This window comes from Sitodiplosis mosellana, unplaced genomic scaffold, assembly GCF_009176505.1.
Source record: "Sitodiplosis mosellana isolate CC-2019 unplaced genomic scaffold, AAFC_SMos_1.0 Smas_scaffold_6062, whole genome shotgun sequence".
NCBI lineage: Eukaryota > Metazoa > Arthropoda > Insecta > Diptera > Cecidomyiidae > Sitodiplosis > Sitodiplosis mosellana.
Genome location: NW_022601303.1, coordinates 122,568 through 142,557, shown reverse-complemented (window position 1 = coordinate 142,557; position 19,990 = coordinate 122,568). Strand labels below are relative to the sequence as shown.

Below are 19,990 nucleotides of genomic sequence, written 5' to 3'. Positions count from 1 at the left end.
ATTTCGAAGCGAATAAAATAATGCCAATTTTGTGCATTTTGTCTTTTTTTTTATTGTATAATTTATTGCTTGGTTCAATCGAACACAAAATTTGAATTAAAAATAGAGACAAATAAAAGCAATTCCATTCATTGAACGGGTGTGAACATTTTGAGCGCTTCTTTTAATGATACAAAAACAATACATGAAAATCGACATTGATGCGTTCACAAAAAAAAACGACAATTGATGCGTTTGCAAGACGAAAGAAAAATAAACGAATGAATGGAAAGGGAAGCGTGTGTGGTGGCCGAAATAAAAAGCGTCAAGAATTTCGGAGAGTGCGAAGCTCATTCTTTATCCAGCCATTTTGATGGATTTAATCTCATAAAAACACATCTATTATACACATTATGTTCTGTCATTTAGATATCTACCATGTTTTTTTTCTCTTCTTTCGTCTAAATACTCAATACTTGTTCGCTTGTATTGGGTCATTTTGTTTGGAATATACGGTTTGTTTTTGTTGCTTTCTATCAGTTATAGAGTATTAAATTTGTGTTTGTGTGTGCAATCACATCGGTATTGAATTGCTAAATGCTCATTCAGTTGTGAGTGTGTGTGTGCTAGTTCAAATTTGAGTAAGGGAATAATACACAAAATAAAATGCCGTGATTCTTGCATATTTGTTCTGCTTTACATGCTAAAGGAAAGGTTTGGTTAAGGGAAACAACACTCTCTATTCGTGTGAAATATGTGAAAATAATGACCCCTAAATGAAAAGTATGAGCGACAGATGAATCATTCTTTGATGCAAATGAAAACAGTTCTCTGGTTTTCTTCTCGTTTTTTCTCTTTGTTTTGATGAGAGTCTAAATCGGATCACAAGATTCAATAATAAGTTTTTTTTTTGTTTTTTATAGTACGTTATATTAAAATTGAATGTTGATAATAATTCATTTTTTTTTGTTTGTTTGTTTTGTTTTGTTTTTATCATCTTCATTTTGGAATATTGGATAAAAATTCTACAATTTCATCAACTATTTTTTTACGAAATGCACGTCTCGATCACCCAGCTCATCGCGGATTTCTGTGTATGTGTGTTTTTTCGTCGTTTTCTTCTTCGTTTTGATTAAGCCATATATTGCAACATGCAAGTTAATTCAACCGATATGCCACAGTGTAGTAGCTACACTTTAAGCTCCACATCGTTTTTACTATCTCGTTTTGTTATATTTAGATTGAGTTTTAGTCAATAAATGCCTTAGTTTTCATCGGTTATTACGTTTCGATTGAGAATCTCTGTTTTGCAAGCTTCAAATCGAAGCCTTCGATCTGTCGCATTTAAACTTGAAGCCTGGAACCCGTGTCGAACGTCAAAATTCGTATCGAATTCACTCGAAATCCAATTATGAAACTCCAAAGAAATTTTTTCAATTGGATTATTTCGAATTCCTCGAAATTTCAAGTTCAAATCCCAATGAGAATTTGGAATTGAACTAAACTTGAATTTGGAAGCGTGAAAATTTCAATTCGAACCCATTTCCTAGTATTTACCAGATTTTACGAACTCGACCATTTCGAATGGGAAATCAAATGTTCGATAGCAAATGGGTTAAGCTTGGATTTTAAGCATAAATCTCAACTTTCACCACTCGCCTCTGCTGTCGCCGGCTCTGTTTTTAAGCCTAAAATTCCAAGTTAATTCAAATTTAAATTTCACGCTCCAAGTTCATCCCGAGTGGGCTTCACATTCTTTTGAAAATACCAGATTTTCGAAATTTGGAAGCAATTATTTTAAACACATATGTCGCTTATTCAAGAAAGTCTATGTGGCTCACTCTGGAGAAGTGCAAACGTTCGATTCAAAATCGAAGTTTCAAGCTTAAATTAGCGACTGTTACAATTCAAAAATCGACTCGATTTTTCTTCATATTAAATTTGCTTCGTATTTGGTTTGGCAAATGTTACGTGAATTCAGAGCTCGCTGAATACCGTGCTTGTGTCTGTGTGTGTGCGTGTGAATGAGTGTGTACGATTATGTTGTGTGAACGATTGAGACGGCATTGCATCGATATTGAAATGTCACTACACAAAATGCTACGAAGTTGCTGCACAGGAAGCTAAATTTGATTCGGATTGGCTAACGTCACTGATTGATAATTCTTTGTTGTTCGATCTCGTTGTTGTGGTTGATGTGTTTGTTGTTGCTACCGCAACGGCTGCCGTTGTTGTTTTCGTAATGGTGGTGGTTGGTGTTGCGACTATGATCGCAGCAGCAGCGATGGCCGGCATTGCTGTATTTGATTCAGTCGAGCCGGCATTCGATGTGTTGTTGCATTGCTGTGGTGGCGGTCTGGGCAATCGACGTCGAAACCATGAATGTTTCAATGCAGCCGCCGGTGTCATACGAAATTCGGGATCCCATTCAAGGCAACCGCATAAAAAGTTCATGAACAAAGGATCATCGCATCCTTTCAGTGCTTTTCGTAAACTTTTCGAACCGGGCGGTCCACGTTCTTTGCCTTGACGCGATGTGCCCGCACCCAAAATCACACGACCATCGTCGAGCGTCTCAACGGAACAGTACCGCGGATAACCCTTGGCCGAGAAGAAATTTTTCGTTCGTTTCGATTGGTCCAGCAATTTTTGTGGTGGCATACCCAACAGTTCAATGATCGTTGCCAATTGATCGTTCTCATCTTCGCCCGGGAATAATGCGTATCCCGTCAGTAATTCAGCTAATATACAGCCTAAACTCCACATATCGATGGGCATTCCGTATTTACCGCCGAGTATTACCTCGGGCGCTCGATAAAAACGCGACTGTATATAAGTATAGACGCGTTGATTCTCATAGCATGACGATCCGAAGTCGATCACCTGTAGAGAAAAGATGGAATTGGATGAATACATGTCACCAGAATTGGAATTGAACTCAAAAATGTCGCTAATTTAAACCATTTTTGTCCAAAAAAGTCGATATATGAAGAATTTGAAAGAACTTCTTGTCTTGCTGTATCTAATTAACACTCACCTTGATGCCAGATCGGCCTTGTTGCTTCAGCAAAACATTTTCCGGCTTCATAACGCAATCGATGAAAGAAAGAAAAACAATGAAATTAGAATCAATCAAAATGCTCAAATTTAGCTTTAAAAAAAAACAATGAACCCACTCAATCGACCTACCTTCATATCACAATGAATAATTTTATTTTTAGCTAACGCATCCAAGCATTGCAGCAGCGAATGTGCGAATTTTCGTACTAATTGTAAACTAAACCCTTGAAATTTATTCTTTTTGATTAATTCATATAAATTGATGTAGAGCAGCTCGAACGTGATGCACATATGATTACGAAATGTGAAATAATCATACATATGAATAATATTCATTGAATTATCCTTATCGTGTTTACGCAAATGCGATAAAATGCGAATCTCCTCTTGTGCCTGGCGATGAAATCGCTTTTCGTTGCGTACCATTTTCAGGGCCACATGCTCGTGCGTTTTGTGATCGTAGGCCTTAACCACCTGGCCAAATGATCCCTTGCCTATGATTTTCAACACTTCGTAGCGATAGGCAATGTGATCGTGCGGTGTATGGATGTATGAACCTTGCTCGTTGTCATAGTCGGAATTGTTTGGTCCAACAATTCCCGGTCGCTTTTTTGCATTCGCACCAATAAAGTAGATTTGCGGATACTTGAATATTTCATGGTGTTCGTATGGCGTTAGTCGATTCATATACAATATCATCACTTGTGTTGGCGACGCAACCAATGGTTTTGGCTTTTCATCACTGATACCTGTTTTACGGATTGGGTGAATTACGAAAAAAAAAACGTTTAAAAAATGGGCAAAATTCGAAAATTGAAGAGAAATGTAATGGCTTTGAATGGAAAAGTCATGGTTTATAGGACAAAATGAACATTTTGTGACAGAATTTCTGCATGAAGCTCAACAAATTCTTCTGAATTAGACAGCTCAACAACTACATAGAAAAAACTGAACTTTTTTCCAAACTAATGTTTCAAAGATAGGCATTTTTCAAAAATATCTAGCAGGAAGTGGATTTTTTCTGAAAATTTGCCATTATTTTTCCAAAAATTTGGAATTTTTCAATTTTGGATTAGTTTTGAGTCAATTTTGACCTATTAGGCAATTTTGAAGGATTTAAATCGAAAATGTTGAAAGATTTGAAAGAGAATTCCATATCGAAGCTTCGATCAATGCCTATTTTCCGAAAATTCTCAAAGAAAAATCCAAATTTGTCCAAAAATGCTCAAAGAACAATTCCCTCAAATTCAAATTCCAAATTAAAATGAAATCAAATTTATTGTAAACGACTCGTTCCGAACGAGTGAGTTTAATCTAACAAATCATCATGATCTTACATTTCATTTGGCTTGATGTGATGATGCTGCGATGGCTCTGTTGCAAAGCCGATGTGATGTTGCTATTGGTGTTGTTTAAACTAATGGGTGTCGGTGATACAAGTGATGAGGCTTGCGTTGTTATGTTTGCTTTTGATGTTTTCGTTTGCTCTTGTGCACTGGAAGTTGATGTGGTTGTGGTGGTGGTGGTGCCCACCGCCGATGCAGTCATCGTTGTTTCTGCCACTGTTGTTGCTGCAGTCCTGTTGGCGAATCGACCAAAAAAAAAAAACAAAATTAAATAATGAATAACTATCGCTTGATGAATTTGAAAATATTAGACGCATTGATTCAGTCTCAAGTCAGACCGAATAACGAGCGTGCATTCAAGAAGAATAATCGATAATTTGCTTCTTGATGAGAAAAATGTCAATAGAAATAAAAACTCAATGAAACTCCAGTGGAAAAGACGATAAAAACAAGTGATTATAACTCTAAATCAATGAATTACCATTTGGTTGGTGCTTCTTTTGGCTGTTGCAGTGATTGTGGCTGCTGAAGTGGCTGATGGCCTTGATTGTTAGTGATGGATGAATTCAACGCGGTTTCTGTGCCTAATACGAATGGTAAATATTGTTGTGGAAGCTTTTGTTGTTCAGATTTTGCACTGCCAACCATTTTATTTATTACAGCCCAATGTTGCAAGATGTACTTGAGTTAGATAGATAGAGAGAGATGAGACGCTGCGCGAAACGTGAAGCAGATTTCTTCTTCGTCGTTTGCTTATGATTTCTTCGTTTTATGGTATGTGGGTTGCTATCTGTGTGTGGGTTTTCTCTCCGTTTTTTTTTTAATTCCTTACGTTTACGATTACAATTGTTTATAATTTGTTGTTGTTGTTGTGTGTGTGTGTGTTGATTTTGTTTGTTTAGATTAGGTAATGATGTTACATTTAATGGCTATCGAGATCAATAAATCAATCGAACTATTTCGAAAATCGTCATGTGTGTTGTGTCGCCTTAGATTGCGATAAAAATGCTCTGTTGCGAGAACTGAAAAGTAAACAGATAAAAAAAGAATGGAAACATAATCAGTTATCAATTGAAATGCAATTGTGAAATGAAAGGAAAAAACAAAAAAAATTCAAAGACGTAAATACGTACGAAATGCGTATGGTTCTTCGACCGGTTGTGGATTTCTTCTGGCTTCTTTGTATTCATGTGAAATAGTTGTTATCGGCGGCGTCGTCGTCGTCGTCGAAGTCGTAGTCGTCGTCGTCGTCGTTTTTCCGATCATTCAATCAAATTGAATCTGTTCTGTCACATTCTGGTTAATTTGTTGTTATTGTTCTGTGTCTGTCGATGCGGGTTTGCCTATTGTTTTGCGTTATTGTTGTTTTTTTTTTATAAACTCGAACCGAAAACAGACGGCGGAAAACAAACCCAAGAATGGAAAAATGAACGCAAAACCCAAACAAAAAAAAACAAAAAAAATCGCAATCGACTGCGATGGATTCTGTTTATCGATTAATTGATTATGTACACTCCGGTTGTGTGTCAATTGGAATCACTGCAGTTGGTAGTGGTTCCAGAGAGCGAGACAGAGAAATGAAGAAGAAACGAGAAAAAAATAAACGAAAGAGAAAAAAAAAATCAACCGAAAAAACACAAGTGGTGCAACAGCAACACTCTCACTCGCGCGCACGATCTCTTTGCGTGGGCCTATAGCTGTCGAATGTGTGGCATCACACCATCCTCGATTTATTTCGCCAAAATTCCACACACAAATGCATTCTGAACCTATTGGAAGAAGGGAATAAAAAAGAAATCGAATGAAATTACTGCGAACAATTTCACAAAATGTTATAAATTTTGTCGCACACACTGACACAATACACACAATTGTTTTTTTTTTTCGCTCGAAAAGTGGATTAAAAATTCAGATCTCTCTTTGTCTTCTTTTCGAAAGTTCAACTTCAGAAATCACAATATTTTTTTTTTTTTTATATATAATTAAAACGAATGACATTTTTGTTCATCCAAGTGAAATGTGTGTTTTGGTCATGCTTCGGTTGACTCGTCATTTCACCGCGAAACCGATTTGAAAACGTGCAATTTGTCAGTTCAATTGTTCACTGCTGAAACCTTCACGAAGTCGAACGACAAAAACCAAAAATAAAAAATCGGCACAATGTTATTTTCTTGAGTTAAAAAATTGTGATTGCGGTGGCGATGGCGGCGGCGGCATTCGGCCGCTGAAGGAAAAAGAAAACCATTATGACCGGAATTGGCCATGAGCTTAGTGACTAATGGATTTGGCTGTTGTTTTTGAATGTCATTTTCCGCAAAATGTGATACTCTCCTATAGAGAGTATATGGGAATAGATATACTCGTTTATTTGGGCCTGCCAACAGAGAGACACTTTCATGCCGATTTATTGATTTTGCATAAATTGCCCGCAAAATTTGTCACACATACTCATTGCATGACACAAAGAGAGAGAGAGAGAGAGACAGCCAAGCTAGAAATACCATCGAGAATCGGTCATTTAATGTCACCAATGTCATTGCAAAACTAAAACGACCGTGTACAACAACAAAAATAACGGCGGTAACAGCAAAAACAAGAGCTACTGTAACAGCACCAAAAAAAAAACCAACAACCAACGGAAGAAAAAAAACCCAAGTGCACATTGCACTTGTTCGCGAAAATTGGACGCAGCGCGCGCAAAACACATAAATATATTGTCTCCCTGAAAAACACTTGACACACAATCAAATTGAAATAGTTACACAAGCACACGCACACAGACACAGACTCAGTAGTTGCAATTGCACACCCCTGGAATGAGCCAAAACAAGTGTTTCAGCAACGTGGAACACACGCATGCAAACGTGCATTTTGGGAGGTGGAGGTGGGTGAATTCTAATAATTTTCGCTAAGAATGTACCATTGTTTTGGCTAGTGCGAAAGGCACTCACACAGACACAATGCTGATTTTTACATCAAGATAAACTCGCAATCAACGAAATTAAAAATTCATTAGACGAATTACGTCGCTGTAAAATGTTGAATTGGTTGCCGTTTGCCAGCAACTAAACTGAGCGTTGCCAATTAGATCTGATTTCCGCATGAACTATATAACCCAGAATTTCCAAAAACCAACATTTCACATTTGTTGTTTGTTTTCGGGTTCCACTTTTAAATCTTGCACTCATTCACTCACTCGATCTCTACCACGGTCTCTTTTTCTCTCTTACGGTGTTTCGTTCTCTTTCTCTCGGTGTTTTTTTTTCTCGGTTTCTTCTTCGAATCTGTTTTTGTCGTTTTCTTGCTATTTACGGATTTATTCGTTCAGCTCTCATTCATTAAGCAAGGCAAAAAAGTATCGTTGCGAACAGTGCAAACAGCGCAAAGAAAACAATAACCCCGAAATAATTTGGCAGTGAAATTTTGCAACCTCCTTTGGCAACAGTTCGTTTGCCAGTAGAGAGAGAGAGAGAGAGAGAGAGAGAGAGAGTGAGTGAGTGTGTATAGAGATAAAAGAGTGCAAAATGCATTGGAATAGTTTATAGGAATGTGTGTAGCTGCGAATGAGAATGATGATAAAGAAGAATGTGATCCGTTCTCCCTCTCTCTGATTCATTCAGAACCGAATGTTCTCTCCGACCAAATAGAGTCTCTATTTCGACGAGTAAGAAGAACGAATTGATTCGTTAGCTCGTTAAAAACAAAGCCATTCGATCGTTAAAGTAGTCGCAAGTGAACCATAAAAACGATGCAGGGCAGACGACGACGATCTCTTTCTCTTCTCATTTTTTTTTTCTTTTCTCTTGTTTTGATAGTGTTTCCTGAGAGTCAGTCACAGCAAAAGAAAAATGAAAACAAACAAAACTGTCGACGACGGAATAGTTGGGCCGAAACGCATAGGCCTCTCCAAAAAGAAAAACACACAGAACAAAATCAACAATAACAGCTCATAGAATGAAATGTTTAATTGTTATTATGCAGAGTAGACGATTCATTGGATCTATGCTTCAGCATGCGTGAGCCGTGGAAGAGAGAGGGAGAGACAGAAGGCGAAAGAAGAGAAAAAAAATGAAAGAAAAAAGAAGAACGTTGGTAGTTTATTGACTTTTCATTTCACAATTGGGAGCGAGATAATTGAAGCGAACATAAATGTGTACGGAACATATGCATGTGTGTATGTGTGTGTGTGTGAGTGAGTGTGTGAGCCGCGCGCGATACCAATGTATATTTTGGATTTATGAGTCTCTCTCTCTCTCGGTGTGTATTTGTATATGTATGCATACACAGCGAGAAGTGAGCTGATTGTATTGGTGCAAGAGAACGAATCATACACGACAATGGGCTGCTGACACACAATAACGCACTTGAGTCGCTCGCTTTTTCCTTCCTTTCTCTCTATGGATACAAAAACATATATATTATATTTCGCTGCCGTTCGTTTTTTTTTCTCGCTGCCTCTAATATGCATGAATTTGTATTAATATCGACGATGAGAGCGAGAAAAAGCAACAACAACATGGCACTTGACTCATGTACAGTGTAAATTGTGCAAAACGAGGATTTGATACGGAAGGAGCTAGTTGTAGCTAGCAGCAGCAGCAGCAGCGAATAAAAAAAAATTATATGACTTGTTTGCTGCCCAATAGACTTTCCGTCCCTTCTTGTCGAATGTTTTTGCTTTGTTCTCTCGCCATGCTATGGGATGCATGCATACACTCTTTTTTCTTGCCACACGAAACACTCATTTGCAAAACAACAACAACACACACATTCATGCTATCCCACTTATATGGTCCTGGGCGATAAAACTGCAACCTTTTTCTCTCTCGCTCTTTCGCACTCCGTTTTTTTTTGCATCATTTTCGTCGGGCTTATCGGTTTGACTTCATGAGAATTAGATATAATCATCTTGGACATTCTAATGTTGACACATCAAAACCACTCTCGTTAAACACATACACCACGATCCCACGAACCTTATTTTCGACTATCACGCACTCCGCAACCACAATGTTCAATCACATTTCATGTGCCAAGTAGGTTTTATTTTTGCGAGAAAAAAAAATTCATCACTATTACAGTGCCAATGAGAAGGCTTTTGCACCAGTTTTTTTTTTGGCGGATAAATTGACAGAGTAAATGGCTCATTTTTCAGAGTAAATTGCCCGTTTCTGTAGGCAGATTCATCATTTCTTGGACTAAATCACAATTTCTTACATTCAATCACCAATTTTTTTGAAAAACAATGCAAATTTCTTTAAATCTCATTAGATTTTCGATGAAATTTTGCACAAAAATCATGAACAAGACACTTTTATGCATTAAACACGAGTATTTTTGTGCAGATCTCTTATAGTTATGGTTGAATCGTGCTGTTTTCGGAAAGTTGTTCTGCTGTTTTGGTACATTTTTCGCTATTTTTGGTTATCGATTTGCCTTTTTTGGCCAAAAATTTATTATTTTCAGCCGAAAATTGACCATGTTCGATCAAAATTGGCCATTTTTGGCCAAAAATTTCCTATTTTAGTCGGTTTTTCGGTGCTCTTGGCCTTAATTTTTAATATTTTTGCACAATTGTTTTTGTTTTTCTCAATCAAAGTGCAAGGTTTGGTACTTCCAAATGGGTATTATTGCCCAGAAACTCTGCCTTTTCCCACAATTGTCGGTAATTTCTCTCGAAAATTCTCAAAATCAACCGTGAAATTGGTCGAATTCTTCAAAAGTAGCCACAAACATTTTGCCATTGCATCTGAAACCTCAGCATTTCACATAATAAAAATATTTCGTTCAACCACTTCATTCACTCAGCGCATTTTTCGGTTGCGTTGAATTGACAAAAATGGTCACAATTTGCCCACGAAATCACCACTCACAAAACGGTCCAAAAATACACACTTGGCCACCGTTGTTTTATCACAAAAAGCACATCTATCGCAATGAACTTTGACAAAATCGCACGCACCGAGGAAATCGTCGAATAACCAAAACACATCATCAACACGAGTCCATTGAATTAAATTTGGCTGGTTCGTATCGACAGAAAAAAAAACTGTGTGTGTTATGATTTAAATGGCACAAATGCAGATGAGAAATTAGAAATAAAAACGTACACTTTTAATTATTATTATCCTACACAGTATGCAATGGATAGAGAATCTATTTAGTTCGTTGTTGTGCTGATATATATTAATTTCTTGTCGCGACGTCGTTATTTTTCGTTATTTCTTATTCTCTCTCTCTCTCTCTCTCTCTCTCTCTCTCTCACGGTTCAGAAATCTGTTCGAAGTTTCGGTGTGATTCCGTTTTCTTTCTGTATGCTCCAGTCCTTTTTTTCACTTTAGCTAGTACTTTTTTTCCTTTGCTTTGTGTTTTCTCTATGTTTTCGCGTTGTGTTGAACGACGACGATGAGAGAGGTTTTTGGTATTGGTTTTAATATCTTCTTCTTCTGTATGTTCGTTTTTGGTGTGCCAAATTCGTTCTTTTTTTATTTATTTCGTTTTTTTTTTCCTTCTGTACATACAAATGAAGTGTATTAAACCCAAATACGAACGAAAGAACTGACTGTGCCTCTATTCTATTCTTCTCGCCAGTGCGCGAGCAACACCAAAATCCATTCGTCTATGAGTGATTTTTTGTGTTGACTTTTTTTGCCGTTCCGTCTCACACTCTCTCTCCCTCTCTCGCTCGCTGTGCTCATGTGTGCGTGCGTGTTTCGATGTGCATTTGTGGTGGTGTATGTGTGCGTATGTCGATGTAATATGTGATATGTTTTCTGGTGGTGCCAGTGATGATGGCGGCATGGAACTCTATATGTATACGATTTAATTTTGATCTGTATATTTTTCCGTGGTGTTGACGTATGAGTGAATACGTTCAGGTTTCGTTTCTTTTTCGTCTCTCTTTTTAAATGAATCGCATTGTCACACAAACATACCCACATCTTTGTGCACCAATGTTTTGTTCAATTCGATTGCGTCCAATCAGATGCATTAAGTGCGGGTTAATCAAAAAGGGTTTTTTTCTTCTTCTTTTTTTCTTGACAACAATTCAATGGATCATTTACTCAATTTGTATCAGCTTTTGTTTGATTTTCACACAATTGACAGCGATCTCTTCTTTTTCTCGGTTGGTGTGAATGTATTTTGTTTCCATCATATGTACATATATATGTGTGAATATCATAACACTTTTGACAACTGCAGCTCAATTTACTTGCGTTGGAGTCGCTCTCTCACTCTCTAACACACACACACACACACACTTATTCACCTGTATGGAGACACGCAATTCCAGTTGCACCACAACCAAAAGTCGTATCGATTGTTGATTTCAATAGCCTCTCACATGCACAATCACACTCAAACACACACCCAAACCACTCACCTCTTAGCTCGTCATCAACCAACAAACTGGTTCTTTCGCCTCTGTTGTTGTTGTGTGTTTCATTTTTAGTTCTGCGTTTGCTTCTTCTTCTGTCTTTTAAATACCCACTATGCACTTTGGGATCATCCACTTCTCGTCGAGAGATAGAAAAAAAAACCTGACTCAAGAGAGAAAAAGAAGGTGCACCGCATTCAATACCAACACCAATCGACGGTGGACTGCACTGTGTATGCACCAAAGAAGAAAAGAAAAACACACAGTAAAAGGATCAAATTTCCATAACGTCTACCAACGTTTGACGCACGACACATTATTTGAATGCAGAAACCAGAAATAAACTCGACATTTGATTTGAATATTCATGCATTTCAATGCAATGTGGCGAATGAAGAAAATGAATGACACAATGTTTTCATTGAGGTTTTTTTCTATTTGAATGGTTTGGGGCGAAAATGTAATACAGAAAAGTTGAGCGGAAAAATGTCAAATGAAAATGGATAGCTATATAGTCAGGGAGTGTAACTCCGAGGAGGAGGCATGGTGAGGAGGTGAATGAGGAGGAGGAGAGCGCTGAGGAGGATCCTCCTCCTCACATGAGGAGGAAATAAAAATTACCAAAATTGAGGCATATAAATTTATTTTAAACACTTTTATTGATTTGGAACGAATGCCAACGATGAAAAAACTACAATCAAAATCAAGTGAGGACGAAGAACCTCCTCGGCGCTCTCCTCCTCCTCATTCACTTCCTCACCATTACTCGGAGTTACACTCCCTGTATATAGTTCACTATAGTTTACTATACAGTTTACTATATGGCTATCCCTTTTCCGCTTATTCATCATCGACATTTTTCCGCTCAACTTTTCTGTATTACATTTTCGCTCCAAACCATTCATTTAACACAAATTTGAATGCATTTTTCTCCTCATTCAATGCTGTGCAGTCTTTTCGAGCATGCACTTTTTTTTTATAAAGGAAAGTAAATGAATTCTGAATGATGGATAAAAATTGAAGGAAAAATGTTTTGAAAAAACGTTTTTCAAATTGAATTGAGAATAAAGTCCAAAATGAAGAAATCAACTCACATTTGACCTAATAATATGTGGAGAACCCTACTAGAACCGGACTTTAAACGAAACAGATTTCGAATTTATCTGTCATATCTTGGAAAAAGCATATTTTTGGAACCAACAAATCAGACTTTGAACAGCCGCATTTCAAATTGAACTGCAATTCAAATTTTATATTTAGAATCATATTTTTTACACATGAAATCCGGTTTTATATACTCACAAATGCAGAACTTGACCACGAAATTGAACGCTTGAAATTTTCCACTTGAAATATGTAATTTTGTCATTTTGGAATGAACAAGTATTTGAACAATTTTGATAATTTTGTGAAATGTTTCAGAAATTCAGAAAAAAAACGAAGAAAAATTGATGACGATTTTGTTTTGAAGAATGTAACATTGAAACTTCTGCCAAATTTTTCATGATATTGGTGACAAATTCTGTGCGAAATTCTAGGTCAGATTTTCAACACATTGGCCCAGCATATGAACAACTTGGAGATATTTTCTAATCGAAGAAATGCCTGTAATTTTGGTTTCCTTGAAGAAACAACATAAATATTGGTTAAAAAATTGACAATAAAAATGAAATGCTTACCACTTGAAATTCATCGATCTTCATAAAATACTTTCTTCCCTGAAATTTCTGAGAATTTATTCCACAACAATTTATTATTACTTGAATTTTTTAAAATTGATTTTGGATTTAACGGCTTGAATTTTCATTTAAATTTCGTGGCATTCCAAATTGATTGAAGGCTAGTGTCGAATCTTGAAGCTCTGTCGCTCAGTGCAAAATCCGTCTTTGGTTGCAGCGTCGAATATTCAATTTCTCTCTTCAGCCTTGTACCGCCCTGTGCCGATGCATGCCTTTTGTATACCCAGATAATGATCCCGCCAAAATTTGACCGAAATTCAGCCAAGATTCGACTTTATTGAAGATGTTGAAGGCCATTTCGAAATCATCTGTGTGTATTTAATTAATTTGAAATTGCAGTCATCATTGAATCATTTTCAAGTCATAAATTCAAACCAGTTCAAAACAAAAAACAAATTGACAATGTATCGAAAATGAAAATTTTGTTCAGCATAGATACCAAAAGGCACTCTGAAAAACCTTAGAATCAATAAATCCACTAATCAGTTTAATTCAATCAATTAAATCCATTGAAATAAGTTTCGTCAAAAATATTCTTTATTGTTTTACCGAATGGGAGATATTTCTAAACGTTTTTCACAAAAAACAAATTAGAAGATGTCATATTTCACATAAACAGGTCGAATTTCGACTGCAATTATGGGCGTCGAAATGAAAACAAGTGAATATTATTACAAATATATTAAACTTATCTCGGCGAACACGGAAGATAATAAATTGGATTTTGAATTTTGAACATAATACTTTTTAATCTCAACTGATTCGTTTTTTTTGTTTTGTTTTCTGTCAGAGTTGTGATATAGAAAAAGGAAATTAGAAAATAATAATATTAATAACGTGGTTTGGTTGGTTTGTTTAGTCTTCATTTCTTAAATGTAAGATGACTGTTGGATACAGATTGGCTTCTTTCAGCGTAAGTGTATCGTCCATGTCAAGGATGTTATTGGATTGACCGCCGACAAATGGGCAAATCACTTTGTATGGATCGCTGGTGAGTTCGGGATATTTAAATGGTATATACAGTTTGAGAGCTTTCAATTTGGTCGTGCAAGGCCACTCGAGAACATCGCGATCACCGGAGGGAAGTCGCAATTGTATTCGCGCTTTTGCGTCTGCAATGAAGAGAATATAATTCATTTGGTATTAATTTTTTTTTTGTCTTTCTTTTTTCTTTTTAAAATACACCAAAATTTGATTATTCAATTGAAATTGAATTATTTTTATAAATTTTTATTCCGAATCTGTATTTGAAACAACGAATTTCAATGGAAATAGATATTAAAAAAGAAATTTGAAGAAATAATGAAAATAAAATAATTACCACTTTCATCGCCTAGATAATTGTCGTACGTTTCCACTGTTTCCGCTTTCGTTGTGCTCGCAATGGGCTCATCGACTTTTGAATCACAATCGGGTTCCGTTATTTTATTATCAAATGTATTTGATTTCTCTGATACGGTCTGTGATGTTTGGCTTTTTACGTATGATTGATTTGACGATTCATCATCGAAATCAAAGTCCGACTCATCCGATGGCTCACCAAAACTCTCACTTTTATTGTCATCTTCGGCGGCACTTACCTCTCGCAGTGAATGTGCTGCAAAATTGAATTGGAAAATTGATAAGAAATGATTGCATATCCGCTAGCAATTTTGCTGCCCAAAGCAACTGCTTCGCCAGCGTCGTGCTTTGCACGCTATCGTATACAAAGAATATATTCTTTTCTTGAAACTTTGAAATTTACGACCATTTTCGGCTTATTTTCCATCATTTTTTGAATTATTCTGACGATTTTGGCTTTTTTATAAGCTATCGATCATTAGATTGGCATTTAACCATAACCCAAGGTCAGAATATGAGCTTAACTGACCATTTTTCTTATTTTTTTGGCATTAACAAAAGGTTATGTCTATTGTGATGTGTATACGATACAGAATTTGTGGGCAAATTCCATTTTTTTAGTCCATTTTCAATAGAATTTCCCATGGTTCGATTCCAGGCATGAATTTCTTTTATTTAAATCCCTCTGTGCTTAGGTATTTCTCTATATTTTCCTCAAAATGTTCGAAAATAAAAAAATCCAATGCAGCAACACCTACCAATGGCAATTTCAATTTGTTCTTGTTCGGTGAGTGATGATGGTTCAAGTCGTTTCCGTTTGGCACAGGGTGATGCTGTTGCGTGATTATTTGTTGAATTTGATGGTTTGATTGGATCAAAGAATTTATCATCCACTTCACTGACGTCACCATCGTCCTAAGTAGTAAAGAATAAAGAAGAACAAGACGAAAATTAATTTTTAGCTCGAAATTTAAACTTTGAATATTTCGGGAAATGTTCGACCCTTGAAAGATGTAAACTTTTAGATGCGAAGAGAATACTATTCATTCCAAAGCTATGCAAACGGAATCTTTGTGGAAAGAGGTGCCACGGCAACTATCCCCTCATCGCTTGATTGTATAAAAGATGATGGGCATCAATTGAAACACCAAGTAAGCACTACGCGTCCAGAATCTGAACTCTGGATCGACTCTAGATTGCATTGCCATGTACCAAGGCCGTTGGCCATTCTCTTCAAAAAGGTCACTCCCTTCAAAACGGTCTCTCTTCCCCTTTGGACTTACCACATTCGGATGTGATGTATTTTCCTTCAGATAACTCTTCAATATGTCCATAAAATCGTTGAGTGTGACTTTGAATCCAGTTTTGTAGCTAAGTTTTTCTTCGCCGGTCCGTGGATCGATGATGCCAACGTACGGAAACACTTGAATGCTATAAAATACTTGAAAACGATGTCCATCCGTATTATCAATGGCCACTTGCCAGAAAATGAAATATTTTTTAATAACAGCACGTAGTTTGTCGCTCGACCAAATATCACGGTTCAGTACTTGACAATTAAAATCGCTCATATCTTGTACATTAACAATAAGCCATTTATTTTGCTCTTTGGCATAATCGCGGGCGGCCTGAAACGATCCACAAAATGTGATGTCAACCGGTGGCCGAAACAGTTCGCTCAAACGTGATGGTACGGCCGATGCTTTTGTGGACGATTGTACACTGCTTGTGACACGATTCTGAAACAATTCCCGGGTACTATTCGAAAAACCGAGCATGGCTGCTTTTGGATTCGGTGCAGTAGTCGGCAATGATAAATAATTCATTGAGTCGTCATCATCAGTTCCATCGGCACCCGTAAAATTGCCCATAACCGCCGCTTTGAGACGTTCCTCTTGCATTCGGCCTTCAAGTTCGAAATTCCGTAATGGACACACCGTCGTTCGTGATGCTACCGTTCTTCGTTTGCGATACCGAAAATTGTCTTCGTTTGGCAGAATCAATTGTTCACGTTTCGGGGCGATTGGCGGGCGAACTTCATCCTCATCATCGATCGGTAGATTTGCATCGGTTGATGTGGACGCCGCTAGAATAGAAAATTTAACACATTTTATACACTGGTTGAAATGATTTCATAGTTTAGCTCTCCAAAATAAATTAACATGACGGTTCACAAAAAAGTGTTGAAATTGTTCAAAATTGTCCGCTTTCTTACCAGCGACATCATCTTCCGGGGCACCGATCGCATTGGACCGCTCCAAATGATAGTTGATTGCCTGTTCCAAGTTGAAATTGTTGACGATGAGCGCTTGTTTGGCCGTATCAAAGTCAGCACCTTTTAAAAATATAAACATTAATTCAATGCGCCTTATGCTGGAGCCAGCAGTTTTTCAATGATTCAGCCACGATTCTACCAAATGTTCGAATAGTGTAAGAAAAAATTGGTTTTTTTTTATCGCATGTCGCAACACCTTACCCGATATTTCCATGAACAATGCAATTTGATTATTTTGTTCGGTTTCGTCGCTCATACTGTTGCCTGTTCAGAACTGTTCACTGTTGTGGCTCAATCTCAAAACTAAAATCCAAACAGACTGTGAGCCACTTCACTTTCTTTGTTGCGTGTGTTGGACCAAACCAAGCTCTACTTATCGAAATATACTTCTTAAAATTACACTAAATAACTAGCACGTGCGTGAGAATCGAATTTATTGTACGAGCAAGACAAACAAAAATATCCTACAATATCCAATATCGGGTTTTTTGGTCAGTACAAGTCTATGCAAGTAAAATCAAAAGGTTCATTTTCTTTTCTCTACTCCGATCGACACACTCGAGAGCCAAGCACCAGTAAACAAAACGTGTGTATAAACATAAATAAAGGCAAAAAAACGAACGAAAACACATTCAATTGGACCAAGCGCACTTCTTAATGGCGTCTGACGGTTTTCGTGCACTGTTTGTATTATATTTCTATGTTATTTTGTTTCGGGTTCTTCTTTCACTCTATCACGGCTTCTTCCTTCTCTTTCTATCTGCAACGATGCAATTTCGGATTTTGATGTTGCGCGTTTTTTTTTCTTCTCTTCGTTGCTTGCGTTCGTTCGTTCGCTTCTTTTGCCTCCAATTTCACGACCTGTCACTTCTGTAATCAAGAGAGCGCGCGGCTACACAACAGCCAAACATCACAATGTGTCAAAATTTGGATGTGTGTGCGTGTGTGTTTTGCGAATCGACGGTTTCGCCATCTTTAGACAAATTTGGTATCAAGTGAGAGAACAAAACCGAGTGAGCAAGCGAGAGAAAAAAAGAGAGACAGAGAGCGCGCGAGTGAGATCAATAAAACCATTAAATTTCTATGACTTTTTAATCAAATGATTTGGGGTACATTTTTTTTTCTTCGTTTTTCGCTAAGCCCATTTGCATGTTTAATCGCTGAGTGGGGCAAAAAGATAATAATGCGATTATCCGTGTTAAAAATAGGCAAAAAAAGATGAAGCAAACAAAAAATGTGATAACGCATTTGCTTTGGCTCCAATTTCAAACGGATTTTTGTTTTCGTTGCTTCGTCATTCGGATTGGTATTCACAAAAGTTTTGGCCTGTTTGTGAAGCCATAACGAAAAAATAAACGACTGGAAGAGAAAAAAGGCGACCGGAGAGAAGAGAATAAAAAAAACGACCAGAGAGACGAAAATTGTGTGCCGATGGTTTGGTGCATTTTCGCATATAAGTGCGTTGTCATTGAATCGTTGCGCATAAAACGCATCACTTCTGTGCAGCACAAAATCCATCGCCAACAACAACACTGGCAAACAGCAACACAGCAGCAGCATTTCAACGTTTTATGCGAAAGCAGCAGCAGCAGCAGCAGCAGCAGCGAACATATGTTGGTGTGCGCTCTGATTTTACAGATGAGAGTAAACGAGTCACGGACATGAATGCATTGTGCTGTGTCAGTGACGCAGCAAAATACATATAGACACACATACCATCGCATACATATGATATCGTCGCGATGAATGTGAACGAAGAGACCGAAAAAGAGACAGAGAGACAGAGCGAATGGGAGAAAAAGGGACAAAGAGAACGATAGAACAACTGAGTTGAACATTTAAAAGACCAAAGACAGAACCAAAAATGAATGGTTGCGATGAAAAGGTATCGAAACAAAGGGTTTCGGCCTAGAAAATCCACTACATTTCGGAAAACTGTGTGTGTGTATGAAAACGAAAGCGATTTGAGTGTTGGAATGGCCTTTCGAATCGATGGTTGTGTGTCGTTATATGTGTATGGGGCAAAAGCAAGGCTTGAGAATTGATGGAGAAAACGGCGAAAAATTGCATATTCCTATGATTTGGATCACACGCACATAAATACGCATACCCAAACACACCGTGTCAGCACATAGACAGAGACATTTTATCGACAAATGATGAAAAACGAGCGAACAAAAGGGCGATAGAACGAGAGAGCGGAATGGATGTGGAAGCGAGAGAATGGTATTTGACTGGCATTATTTGAAACGCGAAAAATCCGATGGATGTTGGTGCTGGTGTAGCACCAGTCCCAGTGACAGCGCGCGCTCTCTCGCATATGCTACTGTATCGACGACAATATACAGAGACACACACGAAACGGCTGCTGCTATTTTATGCACAACCACACCGCACAACTGCAAACAGCTTAAAAACCTTGTTCACTCTCTCGGTGTGCGTGTGTGTATGTGTCGTTGTTCCTACTTCTTCTTTCCTTTTGAACAGGAATCGGATAAGAAAATCGAATCGTGGTTCTGTGATTGTGTATCCATGCACACGCTCACACACATAGCCATCGCTCCGAATCGTCTCTGTTCCGCAGTTAGTGCGGTTATGCTATATTTATCCTTGTCTGATCCATTGCGGCCCTCTATACCATTCAATAACACTTATGTCAAACTCTGTGTGTACTATACGCGTTTGAATTTGTATGAAAATGAATCAAATTGCTACCATTTTTTTTTGTATGTCGCAAAAATTATGGTTCTGGTTCTTTCAATACAGCGCCTGATTTTTATTTGCTCTTTCCCTGTAATATTAATTTTTTCTATTTGAAATGATGCGAAATTTGCTTTGCTGAAATGATGACATACATGTCTGGTTGCTGTGC

General features: G+C 37.5%; 2 protein-coding genes across 7 annotated transcripts; both read right to left on the bottom strand.

Annotated features, from left to right (window-relative positions):
- Window positions 1-1,105: 1,105 nt before the first annotated feature.
- On the bottom strand, window positions 1,106-11,047 carry LOC129573388 (dual specificity tyrosine-phosphorylation-regulated kinase 2). 5 transcript variants are annotated; one of them, XM_055453871.1, is made up of 7 exons: window positions 10,496-11,047; window positions 5,519-6,154; window positions 4,867-5,407; window positions 4,377-4,618; window positions 3,169-3,788; window positions 3,017-3,061; window positions 1,106-2,862 (listed from the first exon to the last, which is right to left on the bottom strand). In XM_055453871.1, the coding sequence occupies exons 3-7, from the start codon at window positions 5,031-5,033 to the stop codon at window positions 2,080-2,082; spliced, it is 1,857 nt and encodes a 618-aa protein (XP_055309846.1). In that variant the 5' UTR covers window positions 5,034-5,407; window positions 5,519-6,154; window positions 10,496-11,047; the 3' UTR covers window positions 1,106-2,079. The 5 variants fall into 5 exon arrangements, with proteins under 5 accessions (XP_055309846.1, XP_055309848.1, XP_055309849.1 ...); XM_055453873.1 differs by having other exon boundaries at window positions 6,255-11,016; XM_055453874.1 differs by having other exon boundaries at window positions 9,362-11,016.
- A 2,970-nt stretch (window positions 11,048-14,017) lies between these two features.
- Window positions 14,018-18,052, bottom strand: LOC129573314 (UBX domain-containing protein 7). 2 transcript variants are annotated; one of them, XM_055453706.1, is made up of 6 exons: window positions 17,320-18,052; window positions 17,059-17,178; window positions 16,127-16,929; window positions 15,602-15,758; window positions 14,824-15,099; window positions 14,018-14,614 (listed from the first exon to the last, which is right to left on the bottom strand). In XM_055453706.1, the coding sequence occupies exons 1-6, from the start codon at window positions 17,372-17,374 to the stop codon at window positions 14,358-14,360; spliced, it is 1,668 nt and encodes a 555-aa protein (XP_055309681.1). In that variant the 5' UTR covers window positions 17,375-18,052; the 3' UTR covers window positions 14,018-14,357. The 2 variants fall into 2 exon arrangements, with proteins under 2 accessions (XP_055309681.1, XP_055309682.1); XM_055453707.1 differs by having other exon boundaries at window positions 17,059-17,253; window positions 17,320-18,028.
- Between the last annotated feature and the right edge of the window lie 1,938 nt (window positions 18,053-19,990).